The sequence below is a fragment of the Monodon monoceros genome, unplaced genomic scaffold (assembly GCF_005190385.1).
Source record: "Monodon monoceros isolate NGI ecotype Baffin Bay Population unplaced genomic scaffold, NGI_Narwhal_1 Super_Scaffold_21, whole genome shotgun sequence".
Lineage (NCBI taxonomy): Eukaryota > Metazoa > Chordata > Mammalia > Artiodactyla > Monodontidae > Monodon > Monodon monoceros.
In genome coordinates, this window is record NW_021703778.1 from 66,614,531 (window position 1) to 66,635,545 (window position 21,015).

General features: G+C 37.1%; 1 protein-coding gene across 5 annotated transcripts in view; it reads left to right on the forward strand.

The window, feature by feature from the left end:
- The window catches only part of USP3 (ubiquitin specific peptidase 3), a 129,039-nt gene that overhangs the window by 90,973 nt on the left and 17,051 nt on the right, over window positions 1-21,015 (forward strand). For all 5 annotated transcript variants that reach the window (XM_029236255.1, XM_029236252.1, XM_029236253.1 and 2 more), the window contains 3 exons: window positions 382-528; window positions 4,245-4,351; window positions 4,529-4,609. In XM_029236255.1, the coding sequence (XP_029092088.1) occupies window positions 382-528; window positions 4,245-4,351; window positions 4,529-4,609 (335 nt within the window). The remainder of the gene's footprint in view (window positions 1-381; window positions 529-4,244; window positions 4,352-4,528; window positions 4,610-21,015) is intronic.

Below are 21,015 nucleotides of genomic sequence, written 5' to 3' on the forward strand. Positions count from 1 at the left end.
GAGCATCTTCTAGAGAGGCCATGTGGGAAATGGGAAGATTCACAGTCCATCCAGGAGACATGTTACTCTCCTGTTGCAGGACTTCAGGCAGGTCACACAACCCCTTTTTTGCCCCTCAGTTTTCCTCTTAAGCGAGGTCAGTTGAGATCACTAGAAGTCCAGTTAGCTCTACTATTCTGTGTTTTCAAACTTGTTTTTCAGTAGTGGAATTCTGTCTTGAAGGTGCTTTTACATGTAAAACAAGGAGGAAGTGAGGAGCAAGAATCAGGGCGCCTCCCTGTGCTCTGAGCGCAGGGCTGTGGCCCTTCTCAACACTTTGCCCTCCTGCCTGTTTGGCTGGGCAGGCGGAGCCCCACAGTGACTGTTTCTGTTTGCTTCAAGGGGCTATCAGCAGCAGGACGCTCATGAGTTCATGCGCTACCTGTTAGACCACCTGCACTTGGAACTCCAGGGCGGTTTCAACGGTATTTCCCGCTCATCAATTCTGCAAGAGAATTCTACTCTGTCTGCAAGTAACAAATGTTGCATGTAAGATTTAGTTTCCTTTTGTTTTCTGGGAAGACCTCAGATTGCTACTGGTGTTCTTGTTTATTAGATTTATAATGGAAGGTGGGAAGTTTTCTGGACCTTTGCTGAAACTTTTGTGCACTTGAACTTTGTGACCAAGGGGACTAGCATCGAAGGCATCTTGTACTTGCATCCAGGTGTAGTTCTAATCGTTATTTGCTATAGATTATTTTTAAACTTGAAAAAATAGAAAACATTTGTACAATTTAACACTTAAAAATTTTCCTCCAACTGTATTGAATAATGTATGGGAGACAATTTTCATATACTAAAATAATTACATTTGTTCACTAATAACAGGCTTAAAATATTTTGAATGTGAATTTTTCTAAAGCCTCATTTGGACTTAAATTTTCCAAAAATATGTCTGTTGTTTAATCAAATTGAGGCATTCGTAACTTTTCAGAATTTTTTTTTTTGCCTCTCAGTATGAACAAAACAAACCTTTTGGGTTGCTTTCCCAGGTACTGATACCCCAAAATATACATTGAGATCAGAATGTTTATTTTGCTGAGGGAGAGAAAATTGACTTTTATTTCAGCTTGGATCTTGGTTAGTTGTCTCCTTTTGTTCAAATTTTGGGAAAAGTTTCATATTGACCTATGCAGGAAAGGGATTATAAGACGAACTCCCCAAAGAAAGAAGAAAAGAGTAAGTTATATATAGGGTTTGCTGTAGTATATTGCCTGACAGTCCGTAAATCGGATTTTGTGTAAGATAAGGTCTTTTCAATGACAGAGCAGTCTCAACAGCCAATCTGACTGTATCAGAGATGGGCAATCAATATGAATTGCCATACTTTTTTAAATGTTTGAACCTACGTCCTAGGAGCTATGGTTCACATTAGAATCCAGTACAGAAAGGGAAGGGCCTGTGATCTGGTAGAAATGTTCTTGCTGCTAGCACCCAATCAAACATAGTATTAAATGAAAAATTCTGTTTTGTATTTTAGGATGATATATTCATACACAAAGACTATTGAGCTGGGCTCTATGAAGGATAGTCTGTGTGAAGTGAGAGGATATATGTCTTTATTATTTTATTTGATGCCCAGGGCACCCTTAGGGAATCACATTGTGTGATATAAGATGTTCTTTTAGAAACTAATGAGTTTTCAGTATTAATCCATACCCTTTCATGGTATTTTAAATAATAGTAATTTTAAGTTCCAGTAGTGAGTTAGGAAGATAAAAAAATTATTAAGTATTCAAAACTCAGGCTCCTTTATATTCCCTTAAATTCACTGGAGGATGCATTTCAGAATGTAAGGATCATATTTGCTAAAACTACAAAAAAAGTCTCCTGTATTTATTCGTATAAACACACTGAACCCTACTGAAGGTGGGGGTGAGGATGGTAGAAATAAATGGCGGATGTGTTCTTTTTAACACATAGAAAATCATGAGTGCCAATATAAAGGAACTTTGCAGCATAATAGCCTGTCCAAGTAGCCAGTATTTAAACTCCCTCGTTGTGTAGTTATGATAGATGGAACAGTGATTTTGAAATAATTCGTGAACCTTGTTTAAGTCATTGTATAATGACTAAGCTTAATGCCATACACATCAGATAGCCAAGAATTCATTAGTATCTTTTTCTCAGAGGAAGAAATTATAAAGGAAGAAGTACATTGAGTTTAAATGTAGTGCTTTTTAATAAAGCAGTTTCCATTTTAATTAAAGGCAGCAGCAGTGTGTGTGAACATCAGTATAAAAGGGTCAGTCATAGTCCCTTTATTTTTCAGTAGATTTTTTTTGGGGGGGTATATCCTTTGTGATACAGATATTAAATCTGAAACCTGAAATGGCCATTATATCCTACAGTTCCCATTGTATCTTCCCTTTGTAATTTACTAAAGCCATGTGTATCCTATGAACAACTTAAAAAAACAAGAGAAAGCTACACTATGTTTCTTTTGCCAGTAAGGAAGGAAGCCCTTTCATAGAAAAGGAAGCAAACTTTTAAAATAATAGAATTGCTCAGGTAAGTTTTGTCTGTCTCATCATTGCAGTAGGTCTAATTTGGAGCAACTCGAAGTACGGTTCAGTGTATTAGGAGTACTATTGACTGCAAGTGACAGAAACCACCTCAAATTGCTATTAGCGAAAAAGAGCAATATACTGGCTCAAGTAACTGCACAAAAGTTATTATCTGTGTTCACTGTAGTACTATTAATGACAGCACACAAATGAACCTCAGTATCCATTGATATTTTTGTGTTTATTCTGATGTTGCAGTGAAACCCAAAGCCATTTTGGGTTTTTTGTTTTTTTTTTTTTGTGGTACACGGGCCTCTCACTGTTGTGGCCTCTCCCGTTGTGGAGCACAGGCTCAGCAGCCATGGCTCACGGGCCCAGCTGCTCTGCAGCATGTGGGATCTTCCCGGACCGGGGCACGAACCTGCATCCCCTGCATCGGCAGGCGGACTCACAACCACTGCACCACCAGGGAAGCCCGCCATTTTGGTTTTTAAAATAATATTTTTTTATTGAAGTATAGTTGATTTACCCATTAATATTATATGTTAGTTAAATTAAGAGAAGGAGCGTAGTGTCCACAGCAGGTGCTCAGGTTAGGCCAGCTGTGTGAACTTGAGCCAAGTTATTTAACCTCTGAACCTCAGCTTCCTGGTCTGCAAAATGGGGATGATCTTATCTACCTCAGAGTTGTTGTGAGGATTAATTGATTTACATGGAAAGTACCTAGAATGGAGCCTGGCATGTAAGTGCTAAGTAATATAAGTGCTTGCTAATCATGCTGTCACTGGTGCACTATTCTTGTGCATTCTCTGTCCATACCGTGGCAGGCTGTGCACCTGTGAGTTGCATGTCCAAGATACATACTTAGGAAAGAAAAGCAAAAGGCAAGTATGATCCTGATTATTGTTATAAAAGATGTTTACAACACTCTAAGGGCTTTCTTTTTGGTAAGCACTTGTCTAAAAGCACTGTAGGTATATTCCCATTTCATCGTCACCAGGCCTCTGAGGTAGATAGATGTTATGCCTGTTTCACATTTGATGAAGCTGAGGCACAGAGAGGTTAAGTACTATTAGGACAGTTGGTTTCTTATTGTTCTTAAAGTGCTGTACATATTATCTCCACAAGGGAATCATTATATTGTTTTAAGTGAGCTTTTTAAACGGCTTGTTGATAGTAATATCCAGCACTTCAAATGTGAAGTCATATCTCCACCAGTGATTACTAAGTAGGTATTAAATTTGTTTACCTCATTTTCCCCATCTAAAAAAATCTGAAACTATCTTTGATCAAGGTTGTTGTTCAAAGTAAAGTAATTGAGAGTGCTCCCCATAATATGAGAAGTCTTGCAAAGGGTCCAATCTAAGGCAGTTCCCTCTTTTCTGAGGGGTATAATTGAGGGAAAGGGGTCCTGTTGCCCGAGTACAGGCACGTACGTGATCTGTTAGTAATGGCAACTGTTCAGTGTTTGTTTGTTAGTAACTTTTGTACAAAGTAGTGGGATTGGGAGAGGAGCTGGGGGAAGGACAGTGGCTTAAACCTTTCACTTGGTATACATCTATATATAGGTTCAAAATTTTTGTGTTATTTTATAATTTAAATTAATAAATGATATATATACACCCCCAAACAGAGCCACCTATAGGAGGACCTTTTACACATATTTACTGAGATGTTTTCCTGTGTGATTTTCTTTAGAAATGGAGCATCTACAGCTGTCACGGCTATATTCGGAGGCATTCTCCAAAATGAGGTTAACTGCCTCATATGTGGGACAGAATCTAGAAAGTTTGATCCATTCCTAGGTAAGACATATTTGGCATATGGAGATATGATATTGTATTAAAATAATAACTGTAATGTTTCCTTTGAAAACTAAGACAGTAAAGAGATAAATCCTTAAAAATACATCAATTTTTGAAAGTATTTTTTGAGTGTGGTTATATGCCTTTAACAGTTCTGTTTTCCTGTTTCCTTTGAAGACCTTTCATTAGACATTCCAAGTCAGTTCAGAAATAAGCGCTCTAAGAATCAAGAAAATGGACCAGTTTGTTCATTACGAGGTAAAGATACTTTGATGTTCTAGAATTTTTCCCCCTTGAAATAGCAAATAATTGTTGTAATTAATTTGTGTTAACAAAAGTCAAACCTGAATGTCTCTTCTTGTACAAAAAAATTCTGTTTGGCAAGAATGCCTGCCAGAGATACTGACCTGCCGGGTGAAACATATTTCTCACCTTTCTCCTCTTTTTAAAACTAGTTTAAAATTGAAAGTTTGTAACAAAACTTTTTCTGATCTAATGAAATAGAATTTATTCTATGGATATTCTACTAGTAACCACAGGAAGAAAGAACCTCAGAAAAGTTTTATAAATTATGGTGTCATTCACTCTTTTGTATGACTAATAATTTGAGAGCTCTCTTGATGACATAACTGTTGGCTAAGCCTTTTAATCTTGCTTTTAATTGCAAGATTCAAATTCACATTTACTTTCAGAGATTTCTGAACAGATTTTTTCCTTGATGAGTATTAACTACTTTAGTCAAGGCAGAAGACCTGTCCTTGACCAACCACTAAAATGACTAATTGTTCTTTTTAGTCATAGAAAGAAGAAACTAGGATAGAAAAAAGAAAGAGTATTAGTATGTGTTCTGTCATTAAGTACCTCTCCAGTGAAGGCAAGTAAAGTTTCTACCCTGAATTACATGTTCACTAAAAGTTTTAGGGAGTATTGTCATAATGATTAATATACATATAATGTAAACTTTTCTTACAAAACAGAAGATTCTGTTGGTCTAAAACTGTACTGTCCAATATGCAACCATGAAGTCACATGTGCCTATTAAAATTTAAATCAATCAAAGTGAAATTTCAAATTCCATTGCTCAGTTATACTAGCCGTATTTAGAGTGCTCGGGAGCCACCTGGGGCCAGTGGCTACTGCAGTGGTCAGCACAGATGTAGAACATTTCCACTGTTGCAGAAAGTTCAACTGGACGGTGCTGCTGTAGAAGCAAATTATCCTGTAAAATGTATATGAAAACACTTTGTTCTCCACCTATACAACAGTGTTGATTTTGAACAGGAGTACAGAAGAAATTTAAGGAAGCCCCATCCATGCCACTTCCCTCTAAAATATGTGGCTCTAGTATGTTTCTCTAAAACTGTTTTTGGCCTATTTGAGATTAAGAAAATATCACAGTATACTTGTAGCAAGTGTCTGTCAGATCATTTTCCCTTTATATTTATGGCATATGAATACAGGCTAACTTAAGCACAAAACAAATATTATTTGACCATTTAGAGGGGAAATCAGTGAAAGTTAAAGGAATTAGCCTCAAATTATATAATCTAATCTAAATTAGATTGACTTCATCTTAATAAGAACACTAATAATATTAATGTAGTAAAAAATACTGTTCCTTAATATCTATATCTGGGTATCTATTTGAATCATAATTCCTCATGTTAAACAAAACCGTTAGTCCAGATGATTTTTGACTGATTGGAAGACCCAGAGACACTCATTTGCTCAGGTTTCTTTCCTCCTTCCTTCAGTGCTGATTCCCCCCACCCCTCCTGAATTGGTCATACATGGCTCTTATTGCCTCTGTAACATTTCACTTAAACCTAATGCCCTAATACTGAGAGATGTTCCTTTCTTGAGACCATCCAGGAGAGTGTATGACACAGCTTACTTAGGTGGTTGACTGGTACTAAAACAAGAATAGTGGCAAATGGAATTTGCCTCATATCCCAAGTAGTATTTTTCTTGGCTCCTTGGTATTAGCATCAGGGGGCCCAGACCATCCTGAGGTGTTGAGGGTTTGGCTAGAAACATGTTTCCTGTATTCTCAGCTGGCTTTCCTTTGAATTCATTTTGTTAAAGAGCTTACTGTCAGCTTTAGAATGTCTAAACCATGCAGTATCTGCGAAATGCAACAAAATGAGATTTTCAGACGATCAAGAAGCCACCTAGTAAAGGACCCAGAGGGCTAGAAAAATTTCCAGATGAAAAGGCAGCATATTTCAGAGACTTTCACGAGGTAACTGAACAGTACAACATCAAAAATATAACCAGGCTGCCTCGAGAGACAAAGAAGCACATGCAGTGGCAATTATCTTTCATGATGAAGCATCAGAGACATTCGCCTTGGAGGGCTCAACTTCTGCTTAAGAATGAGGGAGAGGCTGGAGACAAGATGGTGGAGTAGAAGGACTTGAGCTCACCTCCTCTCACAAAAACACCAAATCACAACTAACTGCTGAACAACCATCAACAAAAAAGACTCGAACCTACCAAAAAGATATTCTATACCCAAAGACAAAGAAGAAGCCACAATGAGACGGTAGGAGGGGCACTTCTACAATATAATCAAATCCCATATCTGGCAGGTGGGTGACCTACAAACTGGAAAATAACTATATCACAGGGATTCCCACAGGAGTGAGAGTTCTGAGCCCAATATCAGGCTTCCCAGCCCTGGGGTCTGGAATCAGGAGAAGGAGTTCCCAGAGCTTTTGGATTTGAAGGCCAGGGGGGCTTGAGTGCAGGAGCTCCATAGGACTGGAGGAAACAGAGACTCCACTCTTGGAGGACGCACACAAGGTTTCACATGCACTGGGACCCAGGGCAAAGCAGTCATAGGAGCCTGGGTCAGACCTGCCTGAGGGTCTTGGAAGGTCTCCTGGGGATGTGGGGTTTGACTGTGGCTCACTATGGGGACAAGGACACTGGTGGCAGACACCCCAGGGAATACTCAATTGGTGTGAGCTCTCCTGGAGGTCACCATTTTGGCAAAGAGGCCTGACCCCACCCACATTGCCTACAGGCTTCAGTGCTGGCACACTTCAGGCCAAACAACCAACAGGGTGGGAACAGAGCCTCACCTGTCATCAGACAGGCTGCCTAAAGTCATCCAGAGCCAACAGCCACCTATAAATACACCTCCTGAGATGGCCCTGCCCACCAGAGGGACAAGACCCAGCTCCACCCACCAGGGGGCAGACACCAGTCCCTCCCACCAAGAAGCCTGCACAAGCCCCTGGACCAACCTCACCCACTAGGGGGCAGACACCAGAACCAAGAAGAATTACAGTCCAGCAGCCTGGGGAACAGAGACCTCAAACACACAAAGTTAGATAAAATGAGATTGCAGAGAAATATGTTCCAGGTGAAAGAACAAGATAAAACCCCAGAAGAACAACTAAATGAAGTGGAGATAGGCAATCTACTTGAAAAAAAAAATTCAGAGTAATAACAGTAAAGTTGATCCAAGATCTCGGAAAAAGAATGGAGGCACAGACCAAGAGGATACAAGAAATGTTTAATAAAGAGCTAGAAGCTTTAAAGAACAAACAAGAGATGAACAATACACTAGAAGGAATCAGTAGTAGAATAAATGAGGCAGAAGAACGAACAAGTGAGCTGGAAGACAGACTGGTGGAAATCACTGCTGTGGAACAGAATAAGAAGAATGCAAAGAAATGAGGACAGTCTAAGAGACCTCCAGGGTAACATTAAACATACCAACATTCGCATGATATGGGTCCCAGAAGGAGAAGAGAGAAAGGGCCTGAGAAAATATTTGAAGAGAGATAATAGCCAAAAACTTCCCTAACATGGGAAAGGAAACACAGTCAAGTCCAGGAAGTGCAGAGAATCCCATACAGGATAAACCCAAGGAGGAACACACCAAGACACATATTAATCAAATTGACAAAAATTAAAGACAAAAAGAAAATATTAAAAACAACAAGTGAAAAGCAGCAAATAACATACAAGGGAATCCCCATACGGTTATCAGTTGATTTTTCAGCAGAAACTCTGCAGGCCAGAAGGGAGTGGCATGATATACTTAAAGTGATACAAGGGAAAAACCTACAACCAAGAATACTCAACCCAGCAAGGCTCTCGTTCATATTCAACAGAGAAATCAAAAGCTTTACAGACAAGCAAAAGCTAAGAGAATTCAGCACCACCAGTTCTATGACAAATGCAAAAGGAACTTCTCTAGGTGGAAAAGGCCACAGCTAGAAATGAGAAAATTACGAATGGGAAAGCTCACCAATAAAGGTAAACATACAGTAAAGGTAGGAAATCATCAAACCACAAATATGATATCAAAATCAGCAATCGTGAGGAGAGTACAAATGCATTTGAAATTAAGAGACCAGCAACTTAATCCTGTATGTATATATAGATACATATATTATATATATTTTTTATATATATATAATATATAGATACATATATCAAAACCTCAATGTAGCTGCAAACCAAAAATCTATAATAGACACATGAAAAAGAAAAAGCAGTCCAAACACAACACTAAAGATAGTCATCAAATCACAAGAGAACAAAAGAGGAAGGGAAGAAAAAAGACCTACAAAAACAAATCCAAAATAATTAACAAAATGGCAATAAGAACATACTGATAATTACCTTAAACATAAACAGATTAAATGCTTGAACCAAAAGACACAGATTGGCTGAATAGATACAGAAACAAGACCCATATATATGCTGTCCACAAAAGACCCACTTCAAATCTAGGGACACATACAGACTGAAAGTGAGGACATGGAAAAAGCTATTCCATGCAAATGGAAATCAAAAGAAAGCTGGAGTAGCAATACTCATATCAGACAAAATAGACTGTACAAGACTGTTACAAGAGAAAGAAGGATATTACAAAATGACCAAGGAATCAATCCAAGAAGATATAACAATTGTAAATACATATATGCACTCAACATAGGAGCACCTCAATATATAAGGCAAATGCTAATAGCCATAAAAGGAGAAATCAACAGTAACACAATAATAGTGGGGGACTTTAACTCCCCACTTACATCAATGGACAGATCATGCAGACAGAAAATAAATAAGGAAACACAGGCCTTAAATGACACATTAGACCAGATGGATTGACATTTACAGAACATTCCACCCGAAAGCAGCAGAATACATCTTCTCAAGTGCACATGGAACATTCTCCAGGATAATCACATGTTGGGCAACTAAGCAAGCCTTGGTAAATTTAAAAAAACTGAAATCATATCAAGCTTCTTTTCTGACCACAATGCTGTAAGATTAGAAATCAACTACAAGGAAAAAACTAAAAAAACAAACATATGGAGGCTAAACAGTATGCTGTCAAACAACCAATGGATCCCTGAAGAAATCAAAGAGGACGTCAAAAAGTACCTGGAGACAAATGAAAATGAAAGCCAGGATGATACAAAACTTATGGGACACAGCAAAAGCAGTTCTAAGAGGGAAGTTTTCTTCTTAGGAAACAAGAAGGATCTCAAGTAAACAACCTAACCTTACACCTAAAGCAACTAGAGAAAGAACAAACAAAACCCAAAGTTAGTAGAAGAAAAGAAACCATAAAGATCAGAGCAGAAATAAATGAAATAGAGAGGAAGAAAATAACAGAAAAGAACAAGGAAACTAAAAGCTGGTTCTTTGAGAAGATGAGCAAAATTGATAAACCTTCAGCCAGACTCATCAAGAAAAAAAGGGAGAGGGCTCAAAAAAATAATAGAAATGAAAAAGAAGTTACAGTGGACACCATAGAAATACAAAGGATCATAAGAGACAAGCAACTATGTGCCAATAAAATGGACAACCTAGAAGAAATGGACAAATTCTTAGAAAGGTACAAACTTCCAAGATTGAACCAGGAAGAAACAGGAAATACGAGCAGACCTATTATAAGCACCAAAATTGAAACTCTGATTTTAAAACTTCAAACAAACGAAAGTCCAGGAGCAGATGGCTTCACAGGCAAAGTCTATCAAACATTTAGAGAAGAGTTAACACCTATCCTTCTGAAACTATTCCAAAATACTGCAGAGGAAGGAACACTCCCAAACTCATTCTGTGAGGCCATCATCACCCTGATAACCAAAACCAGACAAAGGTACCACAAAAAAGTAACTTACAGGCTAATGTCACTGATGAACATAGCTGCAAAAATCCTCAACAAAATACTAGCAAGACAAATCCAACAATACATTAAAAGGATCATACACCATGATCAAGTGGGATTTATCCCAGGGATGCAAGGATTTTTCAATATCCTCAAATCAATCAGTGTGATATACCACATTAACAAATTGAAGAATAAAAACCATATGATCATCTCAATAGATGCAGAAAAAGCTTTTGACAAAATTCAACACCCATTTATGATAAAAACTCATGAAAGTGGGCCTAGAGGGAACCTACCTCAACATAATAAAAGCCATATATGACAAACCCACAGCTAACATCACACTCAATGGTGAAAAGCTGAAAGCATTTCCTCTAAGATCAGGAACAAGACAAGGATGTCCACTCTCCCCACTTTTATTCAACATAGTTTTGGAAGTCTTGGCCACAGCAATCAGAGAAGAAAAAGAAATAAAAGGAATCCAAATTGGAAAAGAAGAAGTAAAACTGTCACTGTTTGCAGATGACATACTATGCATAGAAAATACTAAAGATGCTACTAGAAAACTACTAAAGCTCATCAGTGAATTTGGTAAAGTTGCAGGATACAAAATTAATACACAGAAATCTCTTGCATTCCTATATACTAACAACCAAAGATCAGAAAGAGAAATTAAGGAAACAGTCGCATTTACCATCACATCAAAAAGAACCAAGTACCTAGGAATAAACCTACCTGAGGAGGCAAAAGACCTATACTCCAAGAACTATAAGACGATGATGAAAGAAACTGAATGTGACACAAACAGATGGAAAGATATACCACATTCTGGGATTGGAAGAATCAGTATTATCAAAATGACTGTACTACCCAAAGCAATCTACACATTCAATGCAATCTCTATTAAATTACCAATGGCCTTTTTCACAGAACTAGAACAAAAAGTTTTACAATTTTAATGGAATCACAAATGACCCCAAATAGCCAAAGCAGTCCTGAGAAAGAAAAATGGAACTGGAGGAATCATGCTCCCTGACTTCAGACTGTACTACAAAGCTACAGTAATCAAAACAGTATGGTACTGGACCCGAAACAAATATAGATCAATGGAACAGGATAGAAAGTCCAGAGATAAACCCATGCACCTATGGTCAACTAATCTATGAAATGGAAAAAAGACAGTCTCTTCAATAAGTGGTGCTGGGAAAACTGGACAGCTATGTATGAAAGAATGAAACTAGAATATTCTCTAACGCCATACACAAAAATAAAATGGATTAAAGACCTAAATGTAAGACTGGATACTGTAAAACTCTTAGAGGAAAACATAGGCAGGACACTCTTTAACATAAATGGCAACAAAATCCTTTTGGATCCACCTCCTACAGTAATGAAAACAAAAATAAATGGGACCTAATTAAACTTAACACCTTCGGGACCTAATTAAACTTAACACCTTCAGTGCAGCAAAGGAAACCATAAAGAAAACAAAAAGACAACCCTCACAATGGGAGAAAATATTTGCAAATGAAGCGACTGACAAGTGATTAATCTTCAGAATATACAAACAGCTCATGCAGCTCAATAACAAAAACACCAAACAACCCAATCAAAAAATGGGCAGATCTAAACAGACATTTCTCCAAAGAAGACGTACAGATGGCCAAAAAGCACATGAAAACATGCTTACATCTCTAATTATTAGAGAAATGCAAATCAAAACTACAATGAGGTATCACCTCACACCAGTCAGAATGGCCATCATCAAAAAGTCTACAAACAGTAAATGCTGGAGAGAGTGTGGAGAAAAGGGAGCCCTCTTGCACTGTTGGTAGGAATGTAAATTGGTTACAACCGTTATGAACAACAGTATGGAGGTTCCTTAAAAAAGTAAAACTAGAACTACCATATGACCAGCAATCCCACTCCTGGGCATATATCTGGAGAAAACCATAATTTGAAAGATATATGCACCCCAATGTTCACTGCAGCACTATTTACCATAGCCAGGACATGGAAGCAACCTGAATGTCCATCAACAGAGGAATGGATAAAGAAGATGTGGTACATATATACAATAGAATATTACTCAGCCATAAAAAATAATGCCATTTGCAGTAACATGGATGGACTTAGAGATTATCATACTAAGTGAAGTAAGCCAACAGAGAAAGACCAATACCATATATTGCTTATATGTGGAATCTAAAAAAAAAAGATACTAATGAATTTATATACCAAACAGAAATAGGCCCACAGACGTAGAAAACAAACTTAAGGTTACCAAAGGGGAAAGCGGGGCAAGGGATAAATTATAATAGGAGTTTGGGATTAACATATACACACTACTATATATAAAGTAGATAACCAACAAGGTCCTACTGTATAGCACAGGGAACTATATTCAATATTTTGTAATAACCTATAAGGGAAAGGAATCTGAAAAAATCGATATATGCGTATGTATAACTGAATCGCTTTGCTGTGCACCTGAAACCCAGACAGTATTGTAAATCAAATACACTTCAGTAAAAAATAAACAAATAAATAGCTTACGTCAGCTTTTAAAAGTATATGATGGGGTGTGGTAACACTTCATTCTCTTTTTGTTTACCACTAATATCAATTAAGGGCAGTCGTTTTTCTTGGACAGTCCATAGTGTGATGAATTTTAGTTGAGTAATACACATTTGTTTATTAAATGGGGATGGAGATGTGTGATTACCTGATAAGGCTTGCTTTTACATGCTTAGACATCTACTTGGCTAGAATTACTTATGTGCTTTTTGGATCTGTAATTGTTAAGGTTAGTTTTCATTTAAAAAGGAAAGGTGATGGTGAGAAAGACCACTGTCATTTGAAATCATTTAACTGAAAGGGTGTATGGGAGGCGAAAATAACCCCGTGTCTAAACCCTAACAAAGATACCATCCGAAAGGAAAAAAAATGTAGCTTTATCTTACTAATACTATAAATTAAAGAATCTTAAATAAAATGTTAGCAGATAGAATCCAGTAGTCCTAAAACAGTAATATACAGAGATCAAGTAGGATTTATTTCAGTAATGCAAGACTGATTTAATATTAGAAAGTATAATTTATTGGGAGAAGAAAAATCAAAATGCCCAAATAGGTTTTGATAAAATTGTGAATTCATGACTGATTAAAAGAAGAAAAAAAAAGCCCTATTATCATAGGAATAGACATGTTCTTAACTTGTTGAGGATTATCTATCAAAAGCTGTCAGTGATCATCACAGTTAATAGTGAAGCACTAATGACTTTCCGTTACAGTCAGGAATCAGCCAGGAGGACTGCTGCTGTGGGACAAGGCAGTAGACAAGGAAAAGAAATAAGAATAAGTAGTGAAGAGGAAAGACCAGATTATTACATACCTAGAACATTTCAAGAGAATCAGTTGGAAATTATGAAAGAATGTTTAGCCTTAGCTATCTCTGGAACGCAGAAGAGCTGCTTTCCTAGCCCTCAGTTAACAAAAAATAAACACAGATATTGATTTGATAAATAAATGCTTAATGTGGAGCTAAAAAGCTTAGTAAGATGGCCAAATAGAAAATAGGCAAAAAACAACTGCTTTCTTATACATAGCAAAAGATCCTATTCACAGTTGTATTAAAAACTCAAAAGTACTTGAGGATAAATTTATTGAGAAATATGCAAGACCTAGATGAAGAAATTATAAAACTTTATAAAAGGACAGAAAAAGCTAGAATTAACAGAGCCATGTCACATTCTTGGATGGGAAGACCCAGTATGACAGAGATGTAGTTTTCCCCCAAATTACTTCTTACATTTATTCTAATTAGTTCAGAAGTTCTTCTGTAAGCAGATATTCTTAAGAGGAACTAAAAAAGTTTTAAAACAAAAATAATGGAGCAGGACAGAGATGACATAGGTAGTGTCCAGGAAGTACTATGTATATGGGAATTTACTAAATGGCAAAGGAGATACTTGAAATTAGTGGAGAAAATAAGAAATTAGTCAATAGGTTGTATTAGTGTAAATGAAAATTTATGTGGGAATCATTAATTTCATTCCTAACTCATATGTTTTGCCAGATTAATTTGAGACTTCAAGATTTAGTGTGAAAAATAAAACCACAAGGGCATTATAGTAAAACATCTTTTTGATCGTGTTATAGGAGAGAGCTTTGTAAGTATATCATGAAGGCTAGAAATTCATAAATTTAACTGTATAATGGTAAAAGATGCCATAAACAAAGTAGAAAAGATGATAAACTTGAAACTAATATTTGTAACATATATGAAAAAAAGTACTTGGGCAAAATACATGAATAAGAAAGAAATGCACATGGTCAGTTTAACATCTGGAAAAATACTAAGTCTCACTTATATTTGAGAAAGTGTAAGTAAAGCAAAATTAGTCAAGATGATAAAGACAGATAATATACATTGTTAGTGAAAGTTTCGTAAGGTGGGCACTCTCATATATTGCTGTTAGGAGTATAAATTGGTACAGTTGTTTTCGGAGGATAGTGATCACCATTTTTAATGGGCTTTTTTTTAGACATAGTAATTTCATTTGTGAATGTGGACAGTAACATATGTAAAACATATTCATGGAAACATTGCTATTGCAAAAAAATCAGAAATAACTTATATGTCCACCAGTAGGGCATTGGTTTAATACACTGTGCTATGTAACATTTAAGAAAGATAAAACTGATCAACAGCTAGGCCACAGAAAGAAAGCTACAAAATACTGTAGCGTCAAACACTATCCATGGAAGTATATATAGAGAATTGTTCCATGAATTCTTCCATTTATATAATATTAAAAAATACGTGCATTAAAATTCTTGAGCAGTGTACACCTGTCCACAGTGACTATCTTAGTGGGTAGTGGGATTCAGAAAGAAATGGAACTGGGACAATTTTTCATCTCTTTTATATTGTTTGAGTTTTTTAACTTAATGTAGTACCTTTATATATTTGTTTTGGGGGAGTAAAACAAAACATGGATTATTTATGCATACTTCCCAATTACTGCTTTGTTTAATTTATATAGTGTATAAAGTGATCTAGTAACTTCAACAAATCAGTGTTATTCCCTGCTCTCTATAGAATGCTGTTGATGTAATGCGTTAGACTGACATTTATGAAATACATGCCCTGAAACCTTTAAGAATCTTAGGAGTTTTAGAAGCCACCTGGGCATGCACACACACACACACACATATATGGCACATATATACACACACACACACACATATATTTTTCCCTCATGAAATGCAGTAAAGTACAAATGAAAACGTTAAGCTGTTTTCTCAGATCCTTAATGAAGGTAAGTAGAGAACAACAAAACTTGGCTGAGGTGTGAGCGATGGGTGCCTAGTAGACTGGTCACCGGCCGTGTGACTCACTTCTACACGTGAGCCCTGAGGTGAGATTCATGTTCACGCTGCTGCAGAATATTACACTGTAGCACATTTCGGGGCCATTCAGACTTTTCAAATAGTTAAGATGGCAGTTGTCAAATCTGTGAATGTCAAGGAGATGCTGTATCTAGGCAGTCCTCCTTTGAAAGAAATGTTTGTGTGCATATGTTTCAAACAAAGAAGCAAAATTCTTTGTATGTTTACTGTAGAATTTGGGGACAATTCAAAAGAGCACAAAGAGGAAAAGAAACATCCCTTCTAAGCTTATTTCCAGAAATACCATGGTTAAGGATATTTTAACTTAAAAACTGCTTTATAAAAAGGCAGCAGTTGGAACTTTAGAATTGTTGTGAGTTATTTTTTTAACCCATAGAAGCCATTACAAATAGGCCTTAACTTTTCAGGAGAACTAAAGAAGCTTTTTTAAACCCATAGGGAGGTGATTGTGGTAGTGGGGGTAGTTCTCTACAAATCCAGCAAGGGTTTATAATGTCGTTTCTTCACTGAAACTACTCCCTAGAGGCTGCCCTTGGCACGGCAGTTTTCTGACCTGTCATTGTCTGGGGACAGCCCCAGGTGTGGGCTTCCTGTGCCTGTGGCAGCGCCAGGGAGAGGTGGGAGAACAGAGAGAGAGAGAGAGAGAGAGAGAGGGCTCCAAGAGGCAGCTGGGGCCACCGTTTTTAAAACTGAGTGTTGGAAAAACTAGGCTCAGCTTGTATTGCTTGCGTGTGAATCGTCTGATGGGCTTTTCATGGCTTCTGTTCCATTTTGGTTTATCATGTACGGCCTCACATGAAAAGGAGGCAACTCTGCACTATGTTGTACATAAGTCAGTTGTGGGACCGCTTACTTGGTGGTCACCCCATAAGTTTAAGCCTCTCAAAAAGTCAGGGAGGAAGAAAAATACAAAGGAAGACAATGTTGGAAAACAAAAAGATGCTGGAGGAAGGTGAAACTGTGTTGGGGAGAAGAAAAGGACTGGACGGTTCCTAGAGGGAGGGGCTTTGTTTTCAGAAAAGGAGCAGGATGATGCAGGGCCAAGGCCAGATGCTGTGGCTCTAGGCCTGTGTGTGGAAAGTGGGCGGGGCCTCCCCACGGAGGGAGACCTGCAGGGCGGCCGCAGAGGTGCCCACCCGTGTCTCAGCAGGGAGAAGAAACCAGAGAGCACTCCAGTACTTCTGGGCATTTTACATTTTGGTCTCAAAAATGCAGCTGAGTCGCTGTGAAATGTTGATATATTCTTTCAATAATCTCAACATTTGTAAGGGTATCATATTCCTGAAATTAGAGGGTCTAAGTAATTATCAACAGAGACTTTCATAATGCCACCTACTAACTCATTAGTTAACCCCGTCTGAATGACTGCATGCTTCCATACACAGGAAAGTGGTTCAGTGCAGGTTAAATATAGGAAAAAGATGCTTCCCCACCATTGAGTTTTTTCTGCTTCTCAGTGTTATGTGGCTGGGGAGACTTGGGGAATGGATGTCTTGCTAGCAAATCATACCACCACCTGGTAATGGGATGGAGAAGCTGAGTGACCGAGCATCTCAGAGTCATCGTTCTTGCCTACTCTCTTTGTTTATGAAAGCTTCAGGCAGATACTGATTTTCACTTATTTAAAAAAAAAAAAGTTTGTTTATGCTGGTAAAATATATGGAAAATTTACCATGTTAATAATTTAAGTGTACAATTCAGCAGCATTCAGTAAACTCACAATATTATGCAACCATCGCCACTATTTCTAGAACTTTAGAAATCATCCAAAACAGAAAATGTACCAATTAAACAGTAATTCCCCATTCCTCTTTCCCTAGCCCTGGCACCTCTATTCTACATTCAATGAATCATACTATTATCCTTCTGTGACTGGCATATTTCATTTAGCATAACGTTTTCAAGGTTCATCCATACTATGGCATGTATCAGAATTGCCTGCCTTTTAAGACTGAATAATATTCCATTGTACATATATACCACATTTTGTTTATCCATTACTCTGTTGATGTAACTTTGGCTTGCTTTTACCTTTTGGCTGTTATGAAGAATGTTGCGGCAAACGTAAGTGTACAAATATCTGTTTGAGTCCCTGCTTTCAATTCTTCAGAGTGTATACCTACGGGTGGAATTGCTAGATCATATGGTAATTCTTTAACTTTTTGAGGTACTGCCAAACTGTTTTCCACAGTGGCTGCACCATTTTACATTCCCACCGGCAATGCATGACGATTCTAATTTCTCCATATTCTACCTAATACCTGTTATTTTTCAGTTTTTTTTAAATAATAGCCATCATAATGAGTGTGAAGTGGTATCTCATTGTGGTTTTGAACTGCATTTTACTAATCATTAATGATGTTGAATGATGCGCTTATTTGGCCATTTGTATATCTTCTCTGGGGAAATGTCTAAGTCCTTTGCCTATTTTTGAATCAAGTGGTTTATTTTTGTTGTTGTTGAGTTGTAGGAGTTTTTAATATATTTTATCTATTACTCCCTTACTGGAGACATGATCTGCAAATATTTTTCTCCCATTCTGTGGTTAGTCTTTTCACTCTGTTGTTAGTGTCCTTTGATACACAAAAGTTTTTACTTTTGACAAAGTCCAGTTTATCTAATTTTTCTTTTGTTGCTCCTGCATTTGGTATCATATCAAAGAAATCATTGTCAAATCCAAAGTCATGAAGCTTTTCCCTTATATTTCCTTCTAAGAGTTTTGAATTAATTTTTGTATATGGTATTAGGTAAGGGTCTAACTTCATTCTTTTGCATGTGGATATCCAGTTTCCCTAGCACCATTTGTTGAAAAGACTGTCATTTCCCCATTGAATGATCCTGTTGCTCTTGTCAAATTTCTATTGCCCATATATTTGAGGGTTTACTTCTGGACTCTCTATTCTCTTTCACTTTATGTCACTACTACAGCTATGTATGGAACAATTTCCTCTGAAAGAACCCTGAAAACTAACTTTATGTCAGTACTACACTATGGCTTTGTAGTAAGCTTTGAAATCAGAAAAGTGTGAGTCCTGCAACTTCGTTCTGCTTTTTCAGATTGTTTTGGCTATTTGGGATTCTTTGAGATTCCATATGAATTTTAGAGTGGGCTTTTCTATTTCTGCAAAAAATGCCACTGGGACTTCTACAGAAATTGCATTGAATCTTTGTACTTCTATCGGTGGTATTGTCATGTTAACAATATCAAGTCTTCCAATCCATAAATGTGGGATGTCTTTCCATTTATTTAGGTCTTTATAAAATTTCTTTCAGCAGTGTTTTGTAGTTTTCAGTACAAATCTTTTGTCTTCTTGGTTAAATGTTTTACTAAGTATTTTATTCCTTTTAAAAATGCGATTGTAAATGAGATTGTCTTATTTTGGGGTTGTTCATTGTTAGTGTACAAAAACAACGGATTTTTTGTGTTGATTCTGTATCCTGTAACTTTACCAAATTGGTATATTAGCTCTAGCAGTTTGGTTTTTTATTTTTAGGAGTTTTCTACATAAAAGATCGTATTATCTGCAAACAGATAATTTTACTTTTTCCTTTCAGTTTTAATGCCTTTTCTTTTTCTTGCCTATTTGCTCTGGCTAAAATTGCCAATACTATGTTGAATAGAAGTGGCAAAGGCATCTTTGTCTTGTTCCTAATCTTAGGGGAAAAGCTTTCAATCTTTCACCATTCAGTATGATGTTTGCTTTGAATTTTTCATACATGACCTTTATCATATTAAAAAAGTTGCCTTCTTTTCCTAGTTTGAGTGTTTACATGCTGATTTTTAAATGTGGAAAATTATATTTTTCCTTCCTATGTATAATCCCATTCCCCACCTCCCCCTCCTTCCCTGCAAGGTTACAGCTTTTCACACAATGCAACAAATACTTGCTCATGGAAGTTCTTATAATTTCAGCTTCAGAGATTACAAGACCATAGTGATCAATCTAAAGGGATTCGTAGTACAAGCCAGTCTGTGGTATAGTCAGTGCTCTTGTAGCTAGGGATGTGTAACTTCGGAGGTCCCTAAGGGCAGCGTCACTCTAAGTTTAATATTTGTTACTTGCTTCAGGAAATAAAAGGAGGAACCATCCTTGAGATAAAATAGCAAGTTGGCAATGTAGTATTAACGAAATCTATTAGGACAGGGTTAAGACAGAAGGGTCACTTCCCCTGGAGGTTGGGAAAGGCTCAAAAAGAAAAACCAAAACGTGAAAAGTTGAGCTGAGGAGAGGCAGTTGTGGGATGTACATTCCAGGTATTGGGATCAGGGAGCAAAGGTATAGTCAAGAACACCTGCAGGGAATTGTACCAGTGATCTTTTAGTTCAGTCTCCCAAGACAATAGAAATAAAAACAAAAATAAACAAATGGGACCTAATCAAACTTACAAGCTTTTGCACAGCAAAATAAACCATAAACAAAACAAAAAGACAATCTACATAATGGAAGAAAATATTTGCAAGCAATGCAACCGACAAGGGATTAATTTCCAAAATATACAGACAGTACATACAACTCAACAACAAAAAAACCCAATTGAAAAATGGGCAGAAGACCTAAATAGACATTTCTCTACAGAAGAAATACAAATGGCCAATAGGCACATGAAAAGATGCTCAACATCACTAATTATTAGAGAAATGCAAATCAAAACTACAATGAGGTACCACGTCACACCCATCAGAATGGCCATCACTAAAAACTGTACAAATAACAAATAGTGCAGAGGGTGTGGAGAAAAGGGAAATCTCCCACACTGGTGGGGGGAATGTAAGTTGGTGCAGCCACTATGGAGGACAGTATGAAGGTTTCTTAAAAAACTAAAAATAGAGTTGCCATATGACCTAGCAATCCCGCTCCTGAGCATATATCCATACAAAACTCTAATCCAAAAAGATACATGCACCCCTATGGCAGCACTGCTCACAATAGCCAAGATGTGGAAACACCCTAAATGTCCATCGACAGATGAATGGATAAGAAAGATGTGGTACATATACGCAATGGAATACTACCCAGCCATAAAAAAGAACAAAATAATGCCATTTGCAGCAACATGGATGCAACTAGAGACTATCATATTAATGAAGTAAGTCAGAAAGAGAATGACAA